The following is a 20,180-nucleotide window of genomic DNA, read 5'->3' on the forward strand; positions in this document are numbered from 1 at the left end:
GCCAATGAAAGTGCCTGAGGCCATTTTAAATTAGTTTCTTGACATATTTTGCTAATTTGCCTTTTTAGAGTCTGATTCATTCTTTCTACCTTTCTGCTGGATTGTGGCCTCCATGGTGTATGTAAATCCCAAGTAATTCCCAGAATTTTACAAGCACTTCGTACTACTTCAGCAACAAAGCGTGGGCCTCTATCTGAAGAGATCCCAGTAGGGACTCCAAATCTCGGGATTATTTCTCATAGTAACCATTTTACCACTTCTTTTGCCTGAGTGGTATGACAAGGAAAGGCTTCTGGTCATTCTGCAGAAGTATCAGCCCCCACCAGAATGTATCGATACCCATTTTGTCTAGGTAACTCTGAAAAGTCGACTTGCCAATAGTCTCCTGGTTCTGTTCCAGATTTGAGTTTACCCATTTGGACCCTTTTCTCTGTTACTGGATTATTTTTTAAACACACATCAGATTTGCAGTTATCATTTTGGCTAATCCTAGTATTTTGACTGATATGACTTGTCTTTTTAAAAGGGTTATAAGGCCTCTACACCCCAGTGACATTCTTGGTGTTTCATCTGAATTATCTCTCTCATCAAGAGAGGCAGAACCACCACTTGTCCCTTGGATGTCACCCACCATCCAGCTAAATTTTTCTTAGCATTCAATAATTGCCCCAATTTATCATCTTCTTCTGAATATTTAGGTTTCTCCCTTGGGAGAATTACTGTCTTGGTTGCAATCAGTGCCATTTGTAACGTTATTTCTTTCACTGCTTTTCTGGCAGCCCTATCTGCTAAATTATTTCCTCCAATTTCTTTTGTATTCCCAATCTGATGTGCTTCACAGTGCATGATTTCCACCTGAGTTGGTTTCTAAACTGCTTGCAATAATTGCAAAATTTCATCCTGATGTTTAATATTTGATCCCTGGGAGGACAATAATCCTCGTTCTTTCTACAAGACTCCATGGACATGTACTACCCCAAAAGCATACTTTGAGTCAGTCTGGATATTTACTTTCTTCTTTTTACTTAGTTCTAGTTAAGGCAATGAGTTCTGCCTTTTGAGCTAAGTGGTGCCAGACAATGCATTTGCCTCTATGATGGAGTTGTCTGTTGTTACAGCACATCCAGAGAATCGAACTCCCTGTTCCACAAAGCTGCTGCTGTCTGTGTATAACTGCCAGTCGGGATCTTCCAGCGGTGTGTCCTTCAGATCCTCTCGACTGGAGTACACATGCTCAGTGGTAGTCAGGCAGTCGTGCTCCAGCTGCCCTTCCTCCTGTGTAGAGCTTAGAAAAATTGCAGGGTTTACCAGATTAGTTGTTTTTAAAACCTCATCATCTTGTTCAGTCAGGACCGCCTGGTACTTCATCATTTTGCTCGGGGACAACCAAAGTCCCCCCTTTTGTTCTAAAACAGTTATCACCATATGTGGGACGTATACTGTTATTGTTCTTCCCAAAGTCAATTCCTGGGCCTCTTGAATAAGCATCACTGTAGCAGCAACTGCTCAAAGGCAAGTAGGCCATCCTTTACTCACAGTGTCCAACTGTTTGGAAAAGTATCCAGCTGGTCTCTTCCAGCTTCCCATTCTCTGGGCCAGCACACCTAGTGCAAGATGTTGTCTTTCATAAACAAACAACTGGAAATCTTTGGTTAAATCTGGAAGTCCCAGGGCAGGTGCAGACATTAGAGCTCACTTTAAATTTTTAAAGGCCTGTTTCTGATGTGGGCCCCATACAAAGTTCTTTTGAGTTTCATACAATGGCTTGGCTATTTGGGCTTTATTTCTGGATACCTTGTATCCGTTTATTAAAAAAAAAAAAATTTAAAAGTTCTGTTGTTACCTTTATGCAGGTGGATCTTTCTTCTGTAGCAATCAGTATGTTGTCCACATATTGCAAAAGTAGGTGCCCAGGATTTGGCTGTGAATCATCCTGTTTCCATATTTCAAGTTCCTTTGCCAACTGATTTCCAAAAATTGTCAGACTATTTTTAAATCCTTGGGGTAGTCTTGTCCATGTCTATTGCATTTTTTCCCATCCTGTTTGTGGATTTTCCTACTCAAAGGCAAACAATTTTCTGCTTCCTTTCTCCAGAGGCATGCAAAAGAAAGCATTCTTTGAATCAAGCACTGTAAACCACTGATGGGTCTCTTTTAATGCTGTCAACGATATATATGGATTTGCCACTACAAAATAAATATCCTTAACTATCTGATTCACTGCTCTTGAGTCTTGTACTAACCTATATTCACCTGAAGGTTTCCTAACCGGTAAAACTGGAGTATTATATTCAGATTCACATTCCTCAAGGATTTTATACTCCAAAAATTTGTCAATCATTTCTTAATTCCCTGTCTAACTTTTGATTTAATCAGGTGCTGTTTAATCCTTACTGGTCTTGCACCCTCCTTCCATTGTATTTTCACAGCTAGTGCTAATTTTGATTTGCCAGGATTATCTGTTTCCCCTACTATAGGGATTACTGGTACATCTACTTCCTGTAGAATTTCTTGTTCTGTTATTCTTTCTTGTATCATCAGGATTTCTCCTGTCTTTGGCTCAGGTATTTTTAGGAAAAGTTTGCGTTCTTCAAAAGCAATTTGTGCATTTAATTTGGACAACAAATCCCTTCCTAACAAAGGTGTTGGACATTCTGGTACATACAAGAATTCATGTGTAAGTATTTTGTTCCCAAATTTTAAATCCAGGGGTTGTAGAAATGGCTGTTTTCTTCTTTCCCTGTTGCTTCCCTTATACTTGCTGTTTTCATTCCCAATTTCCTTTTACAGGTATTCAATACTGAAAATGTTGCTCCTGTATCTACTAAAAATTTAACCTCTTTTTCTCCCAGGTTAATTACAACCAGAGGTTCAGCTGGGTTCCCCTCCAGTCCCCTTCATTCATCTGGGATCGTTACTCTCGCTGCCTCTTGCTGACCACCCCTCATCTTTGGACATTCTCATTTCCAATGACCTTCTTCTCTACAATAAGCACACTGATTTATTCCTAGGGGTGCATTAAAATCTCGGTTCCTAGAATTCACAAATCCTCCTCCAAAGTTCCATTGGTAGGCCACTTTTCCTGATCTTCCAAAACATATAAAAGCCACCAATAATTATAATACTTTTATATATTTGACTTTTATATAAGTCACCATGTATTCCTCACCAATGTGCTAACACACATCCTGATGGGGAAATCTTCGGTACCTTTTCATCAAAAGCCAAATTACCAACACTCTTACTCTTGAACAAATGCATTAGTTTAGATGTCAGTTCAAAATATTTTAAAATTCACACACACAATCACTCAATCTTTCGCTTCGTTCTTCTCCAGCTGCACCCTCGTGGGGTAACAGAACCACGGATCTGAACTCCACACTCACTTCATACTTATTTGTACGTCTCAAAACAAACACCACCAATTTTTTTTTTTTCTGATTTTTTTTTTAATACCAAAATACAAATACCAATTAAAACCTATAGCATATAGGTTTTTCCAATACCCAAATTTCTCCAACCCTGCAATAGCTTTCGCTTATGTCTTACAGGCAGAGGCCTCAGCTCCCAAACCAAACACGTACCCTTTGTCCAACCCTGCGCAGCTTTCACCGTGTCTGGCAGGCACTTCCCAAACCAAACCAAATAAGAAGTGTCTTATCAATTCCAGGGGACAGCGCAAAGAGCTTTATGGATTGGGGATCGATGGGTATCCCCGAGAATTCCTTGGTGCCAGCCAGAACCACTCTGGTCCCCAACTCCTCCAATCTCTCTCAGCGAGGTCCCATCCAGGTCGACAGAAACTGTCACCAAACTGGGATAAAAGAACTTATCAACACCAGTTTGATGTAGATAAGCAGACACTTCTTTATTGACGGCCGGGTGCGCAGGGGAGTCGTCTCACCAACAACGCACACCTAACTGGTGTGGCATGCTGATTATATAGGATACAGTCATATGTATCGGGTCTGGCTGAGCCAGAATTGGTTTTCCCCTGTAGCAGCCCTCATGGTGCTGTGTTTTATGCTGGGAGCTGGCAGGGTGTTGATAGCACACTGGTGTTGTGGCTACTGCTGAGTGGTGCTTACACAGCACCAAGGCTCTTTCTGACATTTCCCCCCCCACAGTGGGACAGGGTGGGCAAGATCTTGGGAGGGGACACAACCAGGACAGCTGACCCGAACTGACCAAAGGGATATTCCAGACCATATGATGTCTGCTCAGTATAAAGCTGGGAGAAAGGAGGAAGGGGGTGGGGTCACCCTTGGTCCTCCGAGGCAACCACTACGCGTATTGGAGCCCTGCTTCCTGAGAAGGCCCGACATCGCCTGTTAATGGGAAGTAGAGAATAAATCTGTTTTCTTTTTTTTGCTTCCGCGCGCGGACCTTTGCTTCGCTTTGCTTATATTAAAACTGCTGTTGTTTTACCCACAAGGGTTGTTTTGTTTTCCTATCTTATTTTCTTTCCCTTCTTTGCCCTATTGAGAAAAAAGGGGAAAGGGGGGGGAAGTGATAGAGCGACTTGGTGGGTACCTGGCATTTAGCCAAGGTCAAACCACCACATCATACATATTAATCAAGTTCTCATACATAAACATGACCATTCCTGTAACTCATTTTCTTATTCTCACCCCTTCCCGGTCATGCGCACTTGAATCCTGAAATGAGTCGGGGGGCTGCTTTTGCAACTACCATGGACTACTGACCTAAAAGAAAGACCCTCCAATGTCCTTGACTCAAGGACTTTGGCTCACATTGCAATTTTAACACGCCTCAAGACCCTTTCGCAATACAACTTTTAAAACACCTTGTCTACAGGGCAATAAATCATCCTCACCAGACAGTCTAACAATGGTGCCTTGTCTAGCAGCATAACTGGTTGTATGGTTACTCTAAACTAAATACAACATCTCTGTGACTACTTAGAACATTACACCACTATCTTTATAAAACCCGATATTCCTGTGAGTTTCCATTTAATTGATTAGTCCTAATCATTTCTTATAAAAATCACCAAAAATCATCAACTCAATAACAAATCAGTAACAGTCAGTTACAGTGGTGTCCCTCTGGATGCACTTTAGAACCTCTAGTTCATTCTGCCCTGGTCCTGTTCCTCTCTGGCCACTCAGCCCCAGACGTTGCGGAAGGGACGCACGCTGTCAGCTTGACATCAAGTGAGTAGGGGCTGCGCTGTGAACGTGCAAACTGCTTTGTAAAATCACCCCCGGGTGATGTATTGCGCACCTCGCCTGTGACACTGAGCTCCTGAGAAGGGTTTCTCTTAGCCTGGTCTTCCTCGTGCAGACATTTGGACAGACTTCATGTGCACAGTGAATGAGCCTTTGCTGGGATGACTGTCCCCTGAGACCAGACTCTCAGTGGGCTGCGGCACCGTTCTGACAAGGGGTCTGCAGCACTGAAAACTGTCCCGTAAGGTATCTGACAGCCCCTCAGACACGGTAGAAAATCAAAATAAGGAAGGGTAGTGCGCACTGTCAGATGTGGACAGGACATTTTCGATTTCTCTGGATGTTAACCAGTGGTAAGATAGCGACAGAAATCTCTTACTTTTCTTCCTCACTGCCAAGGTAAGTGCCTTACCAGCACTGATGGCTCGTTGTGCACTGCTGGTTCATTACAGCACAGGATCAGCCTCTGAATCTCTTGGCTAAGGAACTCTTTAAAGCCAGTGTTAGCACCGTATTAGTGCCATACTGCTTGCAGCTTACTAACAATTTTTTTGGTTCAGAAGCAACTCAGTCTTTATACTAAGTAGTTGAGCAGTGTAAATTCTGTAGTTTATCACAGTTTAGGAAGAACATGAAAGTAACAAAAAATATTTTCTTACACAGTCATCCGCTCCTTTACAGGCAGTTGAAGATGCGTATGTACCAGTTGTCAAGTTTGATGGTGTTGAGGTAAGCGTTTTGCATTTTTTTCTTTAAGTGAGAAATACTTTTTTCTTCCTTTGGAACAGGTTAACTGCTGTTTTACAAGGTTATTGGTACCTTAGAGTGTATTTAGGAAACTGTAATTAAACGGCCTGACCACAGCCTGTCCCAGGAGAAGATGCTGCAGTAAAATGGGAGCTGATAGGAAAATAAGCCCCCAGGGAGCCTGGCAGGCGGGGGGACATCAGGGACACCCCTTTTTGCCCTGTGCTTAGAGCGGGGGAGCCTGCTGGAACGGCCCTTATCTCCCAGGGACTGTGCAGAGTGGGAGCAGAGGCAGTGCCCTTGCTGACTCCTCCCAGCTCTGACCAGCTGGCTTTCTACAGAGGGATGGGTATGGGGTAGTTCACGGTGTGAATCATGTCAGCAGACTAAATGCTTTGTTGCAAATCAAAAATGAAGTGGTCATGAGACAAACAATCTGGAAAATGAAATGTAAAATACTCATGTGGCTCCTGCCTGGGTTTGTCAGCTGCAGGAATCCTTGTATCTTGACTGCCTCTTATACGGTGACTGCAGACCTGCGTGCTGTAGTACCTAAGCAAGTCACTGCTTGGTACCACTCTCATGAAGTCACTTGTTCCGTGACCTTCTTGTGGCCTTTGTCTGGTGCAGACATTCACAGAATAACTTTCTGGCCTCAGACTGTGCTATGAACCAGATGCTTCAGGATCAAAAGGGCTTACTGCACAGAGGAAATGCTCTCTCCTTTGCTGAAGTACAGCTGAGGTGATTGAACTTACGTCTTAATTCTATGATTAATTTTAAGTTCCCTTTTAATGGAAATTGAAAGTTTAGAGTAATCTTTTTCAACTTAAAAACCCCTTCCTTTCCCTAGCTTAAAAAGAAAGGGGGATTACAATGAAGGTTTTGTAAATAAAATATGGAACTTCTAGCAATTTTCTTGAGTTCTTTTGGCAAATAAATCTCTTGGGAGATGTATCTATAGTCACATAGTTCTAAATACAGATGTTAACCACTCTTTTTTAGACTTGACTAACTGTCCCCCACTAGTGTGCTGTTCACAAACAGTGCAGCATTCTAACTCACTTTTTTTCCTCTTAAGATTGATCTGGTGTTTGCAAGACCGTCTGTGCAAACTGTTTCTGATAATCTTGATCTTGGAGATGACTGGCAGCTGAGAAGCCTGGATAGGAGATGTATACTGAGCTTAAATGGTGAGCATATTTACACATCTTTAAGAAGAAAGTGTTACTGAAATTGGTATAGAATGCACATGACACAACTCCAGTTTCTGTACAAGGTGCATAAGCTGATCTCCTGTGTACTTGAGATCTGAGGAGGTGGCAAGTGGGCTTAAATTTAGATGTTTCAAGGAGCTGTGTGTTTAGGTAGACCTGTATTTCATGTTTCTTGGATCAGGGTGTGTGCATTGTTCCAGTTTGCCACAGAGACTGCTTCAGGTGAATAGGCAGAGCACTTGATAGAGGAGAATGTGTTGTAGTTCATAAAAAAAATAAAGATATTTAAAATACCCACAGCCTAACTTGCTCGCTGTTTAACAGTGACTGGTTTAATTGTTCCTGGCTGTCGAAAGAAACCTGGCTTTTGGAATCCTCTAGAAAGGCCTTATTAAAAATGGTTGGCGATAGTCTATAAACTGTGACAAAGCTGTTGAGGGCACCAGTTACCTGGAGGGATACTGAATGTTATGTGTAATCTGTAATTTTTAACGTACTACAAAGCGAGTAATCCAAACTTGTTTTCATAGATTTGAACGAATAACTGTAAACTATTGATCCAGCGTAGCATAAAACAGACCTGTACCTGTTACTAGGAACTGCTGTACTTCAACCTTTTAATTAGAGTTACCGATGAAATGCTATATCTAGCGCCAAGTGAAGAGAACTTCTGGCTCACGCTCCGTGCAATTAAACTGTGGGCAAAACGTGAGTAAGGTGATTGTTCATAATCTTTAAGCTTTTCAGAGGCACCTCATGGTGAAAAAATAAGGCCATTAGAAGTACTTCAGCTTTGGATAGCCGTTTCAATGACAGTTTTCAAACAAAACCTGGTTTTTAGTTTAGATTGAAGGTCTGTCCATGGGGTGGAGTGGGTGTGTTTTTTAATGAGGGTAGAGTGGGGAGAAGAGGGGAGTGCCTGCAAGACAAGGTGCTTTATTGCTTATCAGGAACCTGACTACAGGCGACAAAAAAGCCAAGGTAAGTATAAAAGCTTGATCCATAAGGAATAAGAAAGTATTGTTTGGGTATGTGGCTAGAGCAAGTGCTAGAAGAATGGCAGAATTTTTTCTTAAGGGAAGTTGGGGTGAAGCAGTAGCTGTAGCAGTGTAGGTAAATTTCAGAGTAGCAGTATTTTGGGAAGTGGTGTGGTAATGATTCTTTTTCTCATTGCTGTTAAGGACCAAGAGTTTTGGCCTCATTGCACTGCAATAACAACTGACCTTTTGAGGCTGAAGTGTACTGAGTATTCTATAGATTGTGAAGCTGGTGCTGCAGCTTTGAAGGAATATCCTTGGGTATTGAGAGACTGCAGGCTAACTCCAGTGTATCTGCTCTAGGACATGGCACTTACTCCAACCTGCTGGGACTTCTTGGTGGGGTTTCCTGGGCAATGCTGGTAGCAAGAACATGTCCACTCTATCCAAATGCTTTGGCTTCTGCTCTTGTGAACAAGTTCTTCTTTTTTTTTTTTTTTTTCCAAATGGTAAGAGCTATTGTTTATTCTAATTGCAGAAAGAAGTAAGACTTCTAGAGGTAGTTCTTCATATACTTTCTGAGCTGGCCCTCTGCCCTCTGGACACAGCCCTTGCCCAAGCTGTGCACTGTGAAAGGGGTGAGGCAAGGCGTGGGCTGAGGGGGAGCTGTGTGTAGACAGTCGATCCCGTTTGGTCCCAGGAAGCCCCAGGTGCAGTTCCGGCAGAGCTGGGCTGTCGCTCCCCGCTCTGGAGAAGCCCCGTGTCTGCGACAGTGCTCCTCAGCCCAGGGGGATCCCAAAGGCTGCAGAGCTGCAGGATCAAAAGGGGTTCCTGGAGAGACGCGGCTCGGTGAGGAGCAGAGCCTCCTTGGCTTTGCCCTTCTCTGTTCTCCATCTGTCCAGGAGAGCAGAAAGACTTGCTTTTTCCTGCTCCCCCTGCTCAGCCGCTGTCAGTCCCTAAGCTCTTGGGCACAGTGGGAGCCTCTTTTTGGGAAGGCCCAAGAACAAGGGGAGAGCTGCTTTTTCCCAGGTCCTGCTGGTGTTTGAGTGGCCTGAGGTCCTGGTCCTTGCCTCCCGCCCCCCTCCCGGCTGCTCTGGGCAGGAACAGCCCTGCTGTCCGTGTGCTCCAGCTGCTGGGACTGGAGCACAGCTGCAGAGAGGGGCCCTCGGGAGTGGGGGGAAGCAGAGGCATCAGCCTGATGCCTTCTGCTTCTGCTAGAAAACCGCTTCGCACCTTGAGAAGCGAACCTGACCCCAGAGGTCTGGGTTTTCCCACTGCAGGGGGGGAAAACAGCCCGACCCCTGGTTGGTGTCAGCGGGGTGTGATGCTGGTTCTCCTGTCTTTGCAGCTGGCAAGAGAGGAAAGAGTTCTGGCTGGACGCCATCCTCAGGTGAGCCCCGCTGCAGTAGCAAACCTGTGGCGCTAGCGTGGCAGTCGGTGGGATGCTCCAGCTCAGCTGAAAGGCAGCTCGAGAGCTGGGGGAGAGGTACCCCCACTGCTGGGGCAGCTGCGGGGCAGCTCAGCCTTGCGTTGGTAAAGTAACACCGAGCCGATCCGGCTGCCACCACTTGCTCCTTCTGTGCCTGGACTTCTTCTGATGTAAGTGGTGCTGGAGGGGCTGGCAGGGGAGAGAGCAAAGCCGGGTTCAGTGATACAGAGCTCTTCCTTTGTCCATTCCCTGTGCACAGGCAGAGGAGCAGAGCCCGGGAGCTGCAAGTGACCCCATTGCCCTCGATTGGTCTACTCGTGAAAGTCTTGGGCCTCAGTGGATCTGTAAGTGTCTTTGTTGTTCCAGCTGGGTCAAGGGAGTGAGTCTGCTTTCTAGCACGGACCATCAGAGGAGTTTCTCCCACTTGGCCTTTGTTCTCTTTTCTAGCCGGTGATGTTAACTCCCCCGACCATCAAGGCTTTGGTTCAGTGCCAGGCAAAAGTAAGCAGTGGCTACATTTCTCTACCTTGGCATTGTGTATGGGTGGGAGAGGCCCTAGGAGAGGAAGGTCGGCCTTTCTGGGATGGGAAGCCATCAAGACACAGGCGTCTTCCTCCCTGGAGGAGTTGGGGCGGAAATCTCCAGTGCCAAGGTGAGAGCACAGAGGGGCAGCCTGTGTTCCCTGTGCTCACTCCGGTGCCCTGTGCCCGGCTGTGGCTGTTCTGGCCCCTGCGGCAGCCGAGAAGGGTGCTGGGGCAGGGCCCTGTGGGGCAGGTCCCGAGGAGCTGGGTGCAGCACAGGCCTTGGGAGCAAACACCCCCCTTGGGCACAGAGCCCACGACTTCCTCCTGGGGGTCAGGGCCCTGAACTGCAAGTCTGTGGGGTGAGAGGTGATCATCTTCATTTACCTTTGGGCAGAAGGAGTACCACTTACATACGGAAAGTAATCTGGGATTTTATTTTTTTTTCTCCCGCCTGCCCAGAGTATCCCACGTGACTGTCCTCAGACTCCAAGGCACGGTGAAGACCTGAGGAGAGCCCTGGCTGAGGAGCAAGTGTGAGAGCAGCTGGAGCCAAAAGCACCTGAGTCTGAGGCGGGCAGAACACACGCTGGTGTGCAGACAGGTAGGATGCTGTAAAGGTCTTAATTTCATGGCCAACTCAAAGCCAGTCGATCTAGATACACCTGGAACAGGCAGTTCATGGTGCAGTTGGGAGCATCCCCTTGGGTGGTGGTTCTCTAGCTGTTTGCCCTTATAACATCTTGGAATTTACCGCTTTGAATGTTAACAAACAGGGTGAATTTGGGTAACCTTTTCCAGAGGTTAATTGACCTTTCTTCAGGTTTCAGTGCACATCCTGGCACACAAGCCAGGGCTTCTTTCTTTGGTCTTTCCAGATGCTCATCAGATGTGGCCTGAGGTTTGTGACCGGTGCCACAGCTGGGCCCTGCTGAGCCTGCTGCCCTGCTGCCCAGCGACACTGAGGCTCTTCTCCGCTGGCACAGCATTTTACCCAGAACCAGGTGGTCTGCAGTGGAAGTTGGTTCTCTTACCGCCTGACTAATGCAGATTGTGTTGTGTTCTCTGTAGCCCTTTTTTTCTGAGCAAGGTCTCTCAGCTCTCCTGTAGGAGACAGGTACAATTCAGACCAAGTGCCCACATTTCAGATGTGCTGTCACCTCCAGGGCTCTTCTGACAGGGGTAGGAAGAAAACATGCATGCTCTTCACGGTGAGACCCGGTGCTCTGGGCTGCGATGTCTGACATCTGCTGAGTGACGCCTGCTGCCAGGAGTCCTTCCTCAGGAGGGCAGCAGGGCTTGCAGAGCACATGGCATCAGAGGGTCGACAATCATAACCATGTCCCTCTTCAGTTGGGGTGTAGGTTTTTGCCATCTTACTTCACAGGAGTCATTCTGCGGCACAGTCTTGGGATGTAGTTTGTCCTACTGAATCAACAGGCAGAGTCATGACTTTTAAAGCTCAGCACACCCCAACACGTGTCATTCCTTATGCCTTTGCTTTCCAGAGTTGTGTTCTGATGAGCCTGGGGACCACAGAATAAAGGTGGAGATGGTATGTCAGGCAGACGTGCACCTTGAGCAACTACCCTCTTTGCCCTGCAGCCTGGTAGAAGAAGGAGGAGCCGTGGCCAGGCAAGCTGAAGGAGGAGAGGTATGAGGCAAAGCCAGGCTCACAAACCCTGTAGCAAAACAACCCATATCTGCAGTTTCTGGGGCAAAACGGAGGCGGCAGACTGCTTTCTTTGAAGCAGCTGTGCTCTGGGACTTTGCCTTGTTAGATGGCTCATCAAGAGGACAAGCCTGAGAGCAAGCTTTTTCTGTACCTCATACAGCTGTAAGTCAAGCAGTTAGCTTAGCCGTGTTCATGATGGTAACACCCTAAACAAATACTTGCAAGGCTCTGAAATTCAAAAATTCATCCTCCTACCTTATAACCTAAGTAGCAGCGCAATGCAGCCGTGATTTCCAAGTAGTCAATGGATGATGGGAGTAATTCCCCATCAGCAGTAAGCTGGAAAGGTAAACCTATATTATTCATTGTAACTCAACCTTATACATTTGTTTTTTCACTCTTGCCTTATAAGGATATAACAGCTGATCCTGTTGTAACAAACAGGGTAGAAAATAGGAATGCTGGAAAGTGCAGAAAATCCTGGACCACCTTCCGCTTGCCCCACGGCTAACTGTCATCTTTATTTGCAGTCCCAATAAAGCCACATGTCTGGAGATCAGGGCATGCTGAGGCAGCAGGAAAGGTTTAGTCTGGCCAGTCCCAAGACACTTGCCTTTCAGATTTACCAAAAAGAAATCCGGTACCTCGAGGAGGAAGTTCCCCTCCAGCCTGTGGGTTTTTGCTGCTGCCCAGGCTGAATGCGTGCCTGCTTTCCAGCACTCCCTCCTGTGAATGGTTTTTGCAGAAGTAGAGGCTGGAGGGACCAGATGCTGCATAGACTCATGTCCTTGGTCGTTGTGTTGTTTGAGTTGTTCTTCCAGGTCAGAGAAGTGGCAGCTGAAGTCTGAATGTTTGACAGGTGGCATTCTCTTGGCAGGAACCGTGCGAAGGCCGGCAGACACCACCGCTGCAGGCCCAGGAGGAGCCCTCTGCGCAGTCGGCACCGTGGGCATTTGATGAGCAGGGCTTGGTTGAGTTTTTTAACTCGGCCTTGCACATCGCTAGTGAGAGCAACTGTTCTAATGACCCCACTGAGAGAGGTTTGTGTTACTTTTTCATATGTGAATGTAGCAATGTAGCAGGCTGAATAGCCATAAAACAGACTTGACAGTCCCATTCTGTAGTATTATGTGCTAAAAGGAACCTTTTTTTATTCCTTTACAATTGTAGCTAGGTGTGGGAGCCAGTCCCTGTTCCAATAAATAAACCACAATGAAGAAAATAAAACAGAAACCAGCATCTGGATGAGCAGCTAGATTGATGTTGCCCAACTTTGCCCAAAACTTTAGATTGTAGAGCTTAGTTTTCTCAGGTGTGTTGGCAGCAGGGGTTGGGTAGGGGGTCTCCTGATGGAGGTGGAAGCTGTGGGAAATTCAGGCCTGTTGGGATCCCACCATGTAGCAGCAGGTAGTGACGACAGGCAGGCGTCCTAAATGGGGTATATTTATGGAGGAGCTGGAGAGGGCCACGATAAGCTGAGAGGCTGGGAACCCCGTTTCTTCATCCAGTTCTTACTGCTGGATGCTGCGCGTGTCTCAGGTGGTGTGATGGGGAGGTGATGTGCAGCTTCCTCCCAGTTCAAAGCTAAATGTGGCCCTGCAAATCTCAGGTGGGTCCCTTCCCCTGAAGTGAAGCAGACGACAGAAGGGAACTTTCCTTGGGCTGCTTCTGCGTGGACCCCAATGTCCTTGGTGTAGTGTGAAACACTCACCCCGGTCTCTAGAAAGGAGCCAGGTGCTGAGCTGTTCAGCGCTTTTAAAGCCGTCCTGCTCCTAGGCATGCCCAGGAAAAAGCGTTTCCCACAGCTGAGAAGCTTTGCTGGTTGAGATGGGGATTGCCCAAGTGAGGTGGCAGACAGGGAGAGTGCCACTTCCAAAATTCTCCCTTTGGAGCTGGGGACCTGGCATCCTTTCATAAATCCAGCCTCCAGCCACTGCAAGGTGTACATCACTTCCCCAAGGCGCTTGAAATATATTGCCATCCTTTTCCCTTCAAGCAGAATGCACAGTAGTGCCAGGTATAGGAACAATCTTCTGAGGTGACACTACGTGCTTCCTTAGAAAAGATAAGTATCTGTTCTAAGTAAGAGAAGTCCGTAGGTGGATTTACACATCTGTTTTATAAAGCTGTCTTATGCAGGTTGAGTATCATGTTATAGGACTGTCTGTATTTCTTGAACCTCCAGATTCAATGTTCCTGATGAGGTTGGTGTAGCAAAGTAGCATCTTTCCACCCCTGATTGAAAGAGCCTTTATGTTTGAAGAGGAAAATAAGTTGCCCAGACTGTTCCCTTCTACTCTGTGAACATGCGTTCCCCCTGACAAACATCATTTCAGGCTGAGGAGAGACAATTGATGGGAGCCAGTTTTAAGGTGTGTTAGAACAGCTCAAACTGTGTATAGAAGCACAGAAAAATATTTAGGTTGGGCTGATTTCTGTATGAAGAATCTCCTCAAGGTCTATAAAGCAGGAAACAAAAATGCTTGTAATGGTCTTTGTCTGTTCCAATATCCGCTTGTGGCCGCTCTACAAATCCGTGAATGGAAAACAATTCAGAAACACCCAAGCTCAGAGGATCGTGATATGCAGAATCTACATGACGGCTCTCAGCCACTCTCAGGAATTAGTTTGTAGTGTCTGTGTTTAGAGAAGAGCTTGACTGGTTGTGCTTTCACAGCATACACAAGTCACATTCCATATTTATTTTGAGATCTGCAGTGCTTATAATTTGCATTAATGCAGTTCCCATTACTACCAAAACGATGGTATTTAGATGGGATCAGAAAACTGCTTCATGAGCTAAATTTTGACTATTTGATAACAAACCTTCTTCCAAAGTGAGAAGAGTAAGCAAGCTAGATGAGCGAAAATCAAGGTAAAGAATTAGTTTAGATCAGACAACCAGCAGTATGAATTGAGGGGAAAGAGTAAAATCAAGCTTAGATCTAAAGGCAGGGAAGCAGGATCCACACTGCAGTTCTTCCCCAAAGTCATCTGTCTGGTGTTGAGCTGGAAGTCTCCTCGCCCAGCAGATTTGAACAACTGATGGAGACTCACACTGGAAGTTTTGCTCCACGTCTCCCCTGACGGCATCTTTGCCAGCTGCCCGAGTTCCCAGCTCTTACTGTGCCGTGCAGTCAGCTGAGCCGTGATTAACAGCTCTGTCTGATGAGGGAGCACAGGCAGGTGGTCGGGTGGGCGTCTGCCCATGAGTGGGGAGCGACGGCTTCACTGGGCAGCGTGGTGGGACGGGGAGGGGCTGCTTGTTGGTACCCTCAGGGTTGGCAGTGCCAGGCATTGCTGTGCTCGGCTTCTCACCGTCATTCTGGGAGCACAGCTCCCACCTCTGAGCTTGATGGCTGAAGGGCATCGAAAATAAGAGGGGGCGGTTGGGTACTGCAATCCGAGATCCACAGCAGAGAGCATGTCAGGCAGGAACACACCCCCACCTGTCCCCAGGAGATGCAGAGAGGAGTGTCCGTCTCCCAGACTTGGCACCTACTTGTAGTCCTGGGTGTGCCCATGTGCGTGCCTCGGCTTCACTCTGAACTGGAGCCAGACCTCCTCTGTCAGTGCAGGCAACCAGCACGTTTCATTCCTTTGAAGCATGGTCTGTGCTAGTGCTAAAATTTGAATACCGAGGCCAGCAGACCATACAGCAAGGGATCCAACCATCTGTGATGGCGAGCAGGAGCAGACTGGGATGCCAGACACCAGGCATGCATGTGTGGTTATTGTGTGGCTCTGGGTAAGGAATGTACCCAGGAGAATATGTTGCAGTTGATATTTTATGGATAGATGCCATGTTGTTTTGCTTAGAGGTGTTTACCAAATGGGAGAAAATATTTTTTAAAGTCTCCTAGTAACATTGCTGTCGAGCTCTGCTACACGCAGAGCTCGCTTGAGCATAACTAACACACTTGGAACCGATACTAGCAGTGACCCCTTTAATTTTTAAAATGTTCCTGGTGATCCTGTAATAGCCACATGCCTAATTTTAAGCATAAGTAGTCTCCTGTGCTGTGTATTAAGCTTGTGTGTAGCTGTTATCAGAACTGGGGCCAGACAGGTTAAGTCATATTTGCAGACAAAACACCTGCTCTCAGCTGCAGTTCACGCTCTCAGAAAGCTCAGCCTTCAGGGTGGTTCCATTTTCAGGCTCTGCTAACTCTTATCAGCAGCCCTTCCCAGCGCTATGCCTCAAGCCAGGTGGGTCAGGGAGAGGCTATTATTAAGCCTTGCTTCCTAAAAATGCTTTTGATAGCGATATCTGATGATGATGTGGTCTACTTAAGCTGAGACGAGCGTTGGCTAGGGCTCCTGTTCCCTGTGCCACAGCCAGGACGTGGCTTTGGACAGCTGCCTGCGTCTTGCAAGGGCAGGAGTGATTTGGGAACCTGAACACCAGAGGTATGAAATCTGTGCAACATGTTTACCTGTTCAGGTCTTACTTGGAAAAGTAGATTTGGGAGGAGTGTGATACCAAGACAGCATTTGCTATCTTAGTCTCTTAGACGGGAGAGTTTTGTTTATTGGGAAAAGTCTGCTGCAGCTTCAGACACCGTGTCCCATGGCCATTTTGTTTCCCCGAGGAGAGGGTCACTGACACCTGCATCTGTAGATATGACAGAAATGCTCTGTGAAACAAAGCGGCTTTGCTGCTCTCCCTCCCTTCCCTGGCAAACTTGCATGCGGCTCTGATTTGGTTACAGCTGTGATGACTTGGGTCTGATCATCAGGGTGTTGTACTGGTGTGGAGCTGGTTAGAGGTGATGAAACCGGGCCTCTGGGATCACCCCTTGCAAGAGCTGGGCTGTGCAATTCAGCTCTTTGACATCGGACTGAGGAATATCTGGGCTGGGCTGAACCAGAGGCACAGAGAAACGGGGGCTGATCCCAGCGCTGGGACTTGGTGAGGCTGGGGAAGTGTTGGGTTAAATCCGAGCACGGCTGATCCTCAGAGCGGTTGCCCAGAGTTGCCGGATGGTCAGGGTGGTTGCTGGGTGTCTCCTCCTCTTTAAGGCTGTGAAGACACGGGCCGACAAGGCCTTTTCCCAGGCCTGGGCATCAGGGGTGCAAGACGTGCCCATCACCATCAGCTCTGTGAAGGATTTCAGAGAGATTGTGCACCTGAAGGTTTATCTGCCCCACTGGGGATGACGGGAGCTGCAGCAGCATCTGCCCTTGTGGTAATGATGGCAAAAATGGGGTTCCTGGTGCATCTGCAGCTGCTGGCTGGGAGGGTCTGTGCATGGGACGGTGCCCAGACATTCTCAAGTGAGAGATGCTCCCCCCTGACCAGCTGTCCAGAGCATGTTGGAAGCTTATTTCCAGCCCCTCAGATAAAGTCGTCACACACAGTTGTGGCGGCAGCGTGAGACCTGGAGATGGCTTGGGACATTTGCCTTTTGAGAGACAGACTGAAAAAAATCCTCACCTTAGGGTGGGTTTTTCCAGACGAGAAGATTTTCTTAGTACACCTACCCAGTGCTGGCCTCAGCAAAACAAGAGCAGTTTTCCTTGTGTATGCCAGAGCTTGGGAAATAAAAGCTGTGATCCATAGAAAGTCAGTAATCGAGTAGATGGCCTAACGCCCGAGAAGCACTTGAGAGCCACGTGTGGTTATTGGATTATTTAAAGGCTGTTGGAAGGGCCTGGCTGTGCCTCTGGGCCCCGTGAAAACCTGCGTGTGTGTGTGCACATACACATGCACATGCCCTGCTAGCCAAGGCATACAGCAGCTCAGAAACCAACAGGGGAGCAGCTTTCCTCCCAGCGCGTAGCGTTTCCGTGTGGTTTAAAGCAAGAGAAACCTGCAGTTACAGCCGGGTGCTCCTGATCAGGGGGGTCCCGAAGGAGCCGCCTGAGCAGCCTCATTCACGCGTTGGTGGTGTGAGAAAGCAAATGGATTGTCACGACAAATGTCCCAGCTGAGTCCTAAGGTGGCTTCTGCAGCGTGAGGGCTTTGTGTCCAAATGTTTTTTCTGCTCTTGTTGAAGTGCCAGTTCTGAAGAAATGTTGAAAATCTGGGACAAATCCAGCGCTTGTCCTCAGGGATGTTTGAAAATTCACACAACTTGTAAAGTTCACAGGGCATGGACAAAGGAAAGATGCTTGTGATTCACTGTTATTTTAGCTCTTCAAGGAGCAAGGGCAGTATTTCAGTGCCTGGAGTCCACACGGCTGCTTCTGGAAGCACAAGGTCTTCTTTTTCTTGCAACTAAGCAAAGCAATTTTTCCTGGATAGTGCAAGTGCTGCCAGTTCCCTGGGCAGGAGTCTGGATTGCTCTCTCTCAGTAATGCTGTCAGTATCTTTCCTAGAGTAACGCCATTGAGTCCTGTTACTAGAGGCTGAGTTTAGAAGCTTTTAGAAATTACATTTCTAGCAGTGCAGCCACTACCCTTGGTTAGAGCCAGAGGTGTGTGAAAATTTTGCTAGGATATCTGGGCTAGAAGTGTGGATTAAATGGTCCCGTGTGTAAGGTTGCAGTACAAGTATTTGGCATCCTGCACAAATTGCTGAATAAGTAGTGACGTTGTGTAGACGAAACTGGCACTGTAAAGCTGAGCTTTACCGTCTTCAGGCTAAACGGGGTTTTCTTGACGTTTGATACTGCGCTGTAGCCAGATGCTCTTTCTGCATCTTACTGCAACAAAATCGTTGTGGAGTAGTGAAAACTGTTCCCGTACCAGTAGAGGCCAGCACACGCCCCTTTAAATCCCTCAATAGCTGTGGTGGTACATGTGATAGAAGCGCGTGGAAATAGAGGTTCCCTTCCTGTGTGTTTTTACACTAACAAAGCAGCGGCTGTTCTGTCTTGTCAGCAGAAACTTTTACATGTCGGCAAGTTCTTCAGTTCGCAGTAGTAGTGTGTCAGCAGCTGAAAGAAGCTTTGACATAAGCATATGGAGAGTCAAAAACCAAACTAAATTTGGAGGAAAAAAATGGGGAGAGTGACTCTTTAGAATTAACTTTATTTTTTTTTTGTGTTGTGTTTTCTTTTAAGGTCCAAGTCTCCCTTCATCTGGAAGTTCACATACCTACTGTGAGGGAAGATCACGTTCTTCCTGCACCTGCTCCTGACTCAGGGATTTGCTCTAATCAGTACTTGGACTGTGCTGTTGAACTCTAACTCAACTGAGTTTATAATGACTTTACTTTTAGTAATACAAGTCACTTTTTTTTTACAATTAATAAAAATATTAAGACATGATTTCAAACAATAAACAACATAAGGTAGAAAGAAACCTGGCTTGGTGTGTCTTTAATTAGGTGTGTTGCATATTACAAGCCATGTCAGGTCACTGGAAATGAACTTGGTTGGTCAATACAGCAGACAGCTCACTTCTGTGTTTTCTGTCTCATATTGTAGGCATCAGAAAGCTCAAGAAATTAAGAAAAACTCATGAAAGGTACAAAGAGGCAATGGTTATTAAAGACATGCACCTAAGAAAATATGCCACAGGTTAGTTGCAGGAGTGTTTGGTGAAGAAATAGCAGCAGGTTGCTGACAAACTCGGGGTGCAGTGAGTAGATTCCCTCTCCATGTTTTAAGGTTTCTCAGTCCTTGAAATGAGACCCGAGAGGACTCTGTGGGTTTTCTCCTCCTCCAGCTCCAAAGTGAGCTCTTTATCACCCAAAGTGAGCTCTTTATCACTTCATCATAACGTCGCTGCCACACAGCTTTGAACAAGGAAGGATTAAGGGGGAACAGTGAATGAGGGTGCTTTTTTTTGAGGGGGGGGTGGGGAGGCAGGCAGAGGGTTGGTGCTGAAGAGCTGCTTTTTCTTCTCTAGCAGTCTTGCCCCCTTGGAATCACCAACCCCGCCCCGAGCCCCCCAAAATTGGTGGGGACCCCCTCAAGCTTCCCCAAGGACCCGTGAGGCTCCCCAAAATCAGGAGGACCCCCCCCCTCAAACCCCTGGGATCTCTAAGTCCTTCTGGGACCACCAAAACCTCACCAGCACCCCTCCAAAATTGGGAGGACCCTGCCTTAACCCCCCAGAGACCCTCAGTTCCCCACTTCGAACCCCCCCATCCCCACTGTCCCCTGCAGGGGTCTGGGGGTGGTCCCAGTGATGTTACTCCTCCTCCTGCACCCTCAGTTCCCCCATTGGGACCCCCAAACCCCTCCTCCACATCCCTACTGTCCCCTGCAGGAGCTTTGGGGGGTCCCCAGCACTGTCACCCCCCCACACCCCCCCAGTTGCCCCACACACTGTGTCCCTGCTGCCCCCACCACCCCCCGCAGGGTTTTTGGGGGGGTCCCACCGATGCCACACCCCTATCCCTCCACCCCCAAACTCTTGAGGACACCTGGGAAGGGTGGAGGGTCACAATGCCCCCCACAATCCCTCCCCTCAGATATGGGGAGCCTGTTGTCACTCATGTGTCCCCCTCACGCCCCAGGAAGGGGACCAC

The 20,180-nt window shown here is 47.2% G+C and overlaps 1 protein-coding gene across 7 annotated transcripts; it reads left to right on the forward strand.

Annotated features, from left to right (window-relative positions):
* The first annotated feature begins 4,226 nt into the window (after positions 1-4,226).
* Positions 4,227-19,539, forward strand: LOC141935317 (uncharacterized). 7 transcript variants are annotated; one of them, XR_012626538.1, is made up of 12 exons: positions 4,227-4,341; positions 5,878-5,921; positions 7,021-7,132; positions 7,687-7,864; positions 8,497-8,642; positions 9,482-9,732; positions 9,822-9,906; positions 10,010-10,063; positions 10,546-10,687; positions 11,592-11,737; positions 12,636-12,798; positions 18,766-19,539. XR_012626538.1 is itself a non-coding variant. In XM_074851436.1 (11 exons), exons 9-11 carry the CDS (start codon positions 11,636-11,638, stop codon positions 18,840-18,842), a joined length of 342 nt encoding a protein of 113 aa, XP_074707537.1. In that variant the 5' UTR covers positions 4,227-4,341; positions 5,878-5,921; positions 7,021-7,132; positions 7,687-7,864; positions 8,497-9,732; positions 9,822-9,906; positions 10,010-10,063; positions 10,546-10,687; positions 11,592-11,635; the 3' UTR covers positions 18,843-19,539. The 7 variants fall into 7 exon arrangements, 4 of the variants coding, with proteins under 4 accessions (XP_074707537.1, XP_074707538.1, XP_074707539.1 ...); XR_012626539.1 differs by having other exon boundaries at positions 8,497-9,523; XM_074851436.1 differs by having other exon boundaries at positions 8,497-9,732.
* Positions 19,540-20,180: the final 641 nt, after the last annotated feature.

This window comes from Strix uralensis, chromosome 27 (assembly GCF_047716275.1).
Source record: "Strix uralensis isolate ZFMK-TIS-50842 chromosome 27, bStrUra1, whole genome shotgun sequence".
Lineage (NCBI taxonomy): Eukaryota > Metazoa > Chordata > Aves > Strigiformes > Strigidae > Strix > Strix uralensis.

Coding starts and splice junctions, on each gene's coding strand:
- LOC141935317 (XM_074851436.1), top strand. CDS start 11,636: ATGGTATGTCAGGCAGACGTGCACCTTGAGCAACTACCCTCTTTGCCC. Junction 11,738..12,635: donor GGCAAGCTGAAGGAGGAGAG/GTATGAGGCAAA, acceptor TTCTCTTGGCAG/GAACCGTGCGAAGGCCGGCA. Junction 12,799..18,765: donor TAATGACCCCACTGAGAGAG/GTTTGTGTTACT, acceptor TTTTCTTTTAAG/GTCCAAGTCTCCCTTCATCT.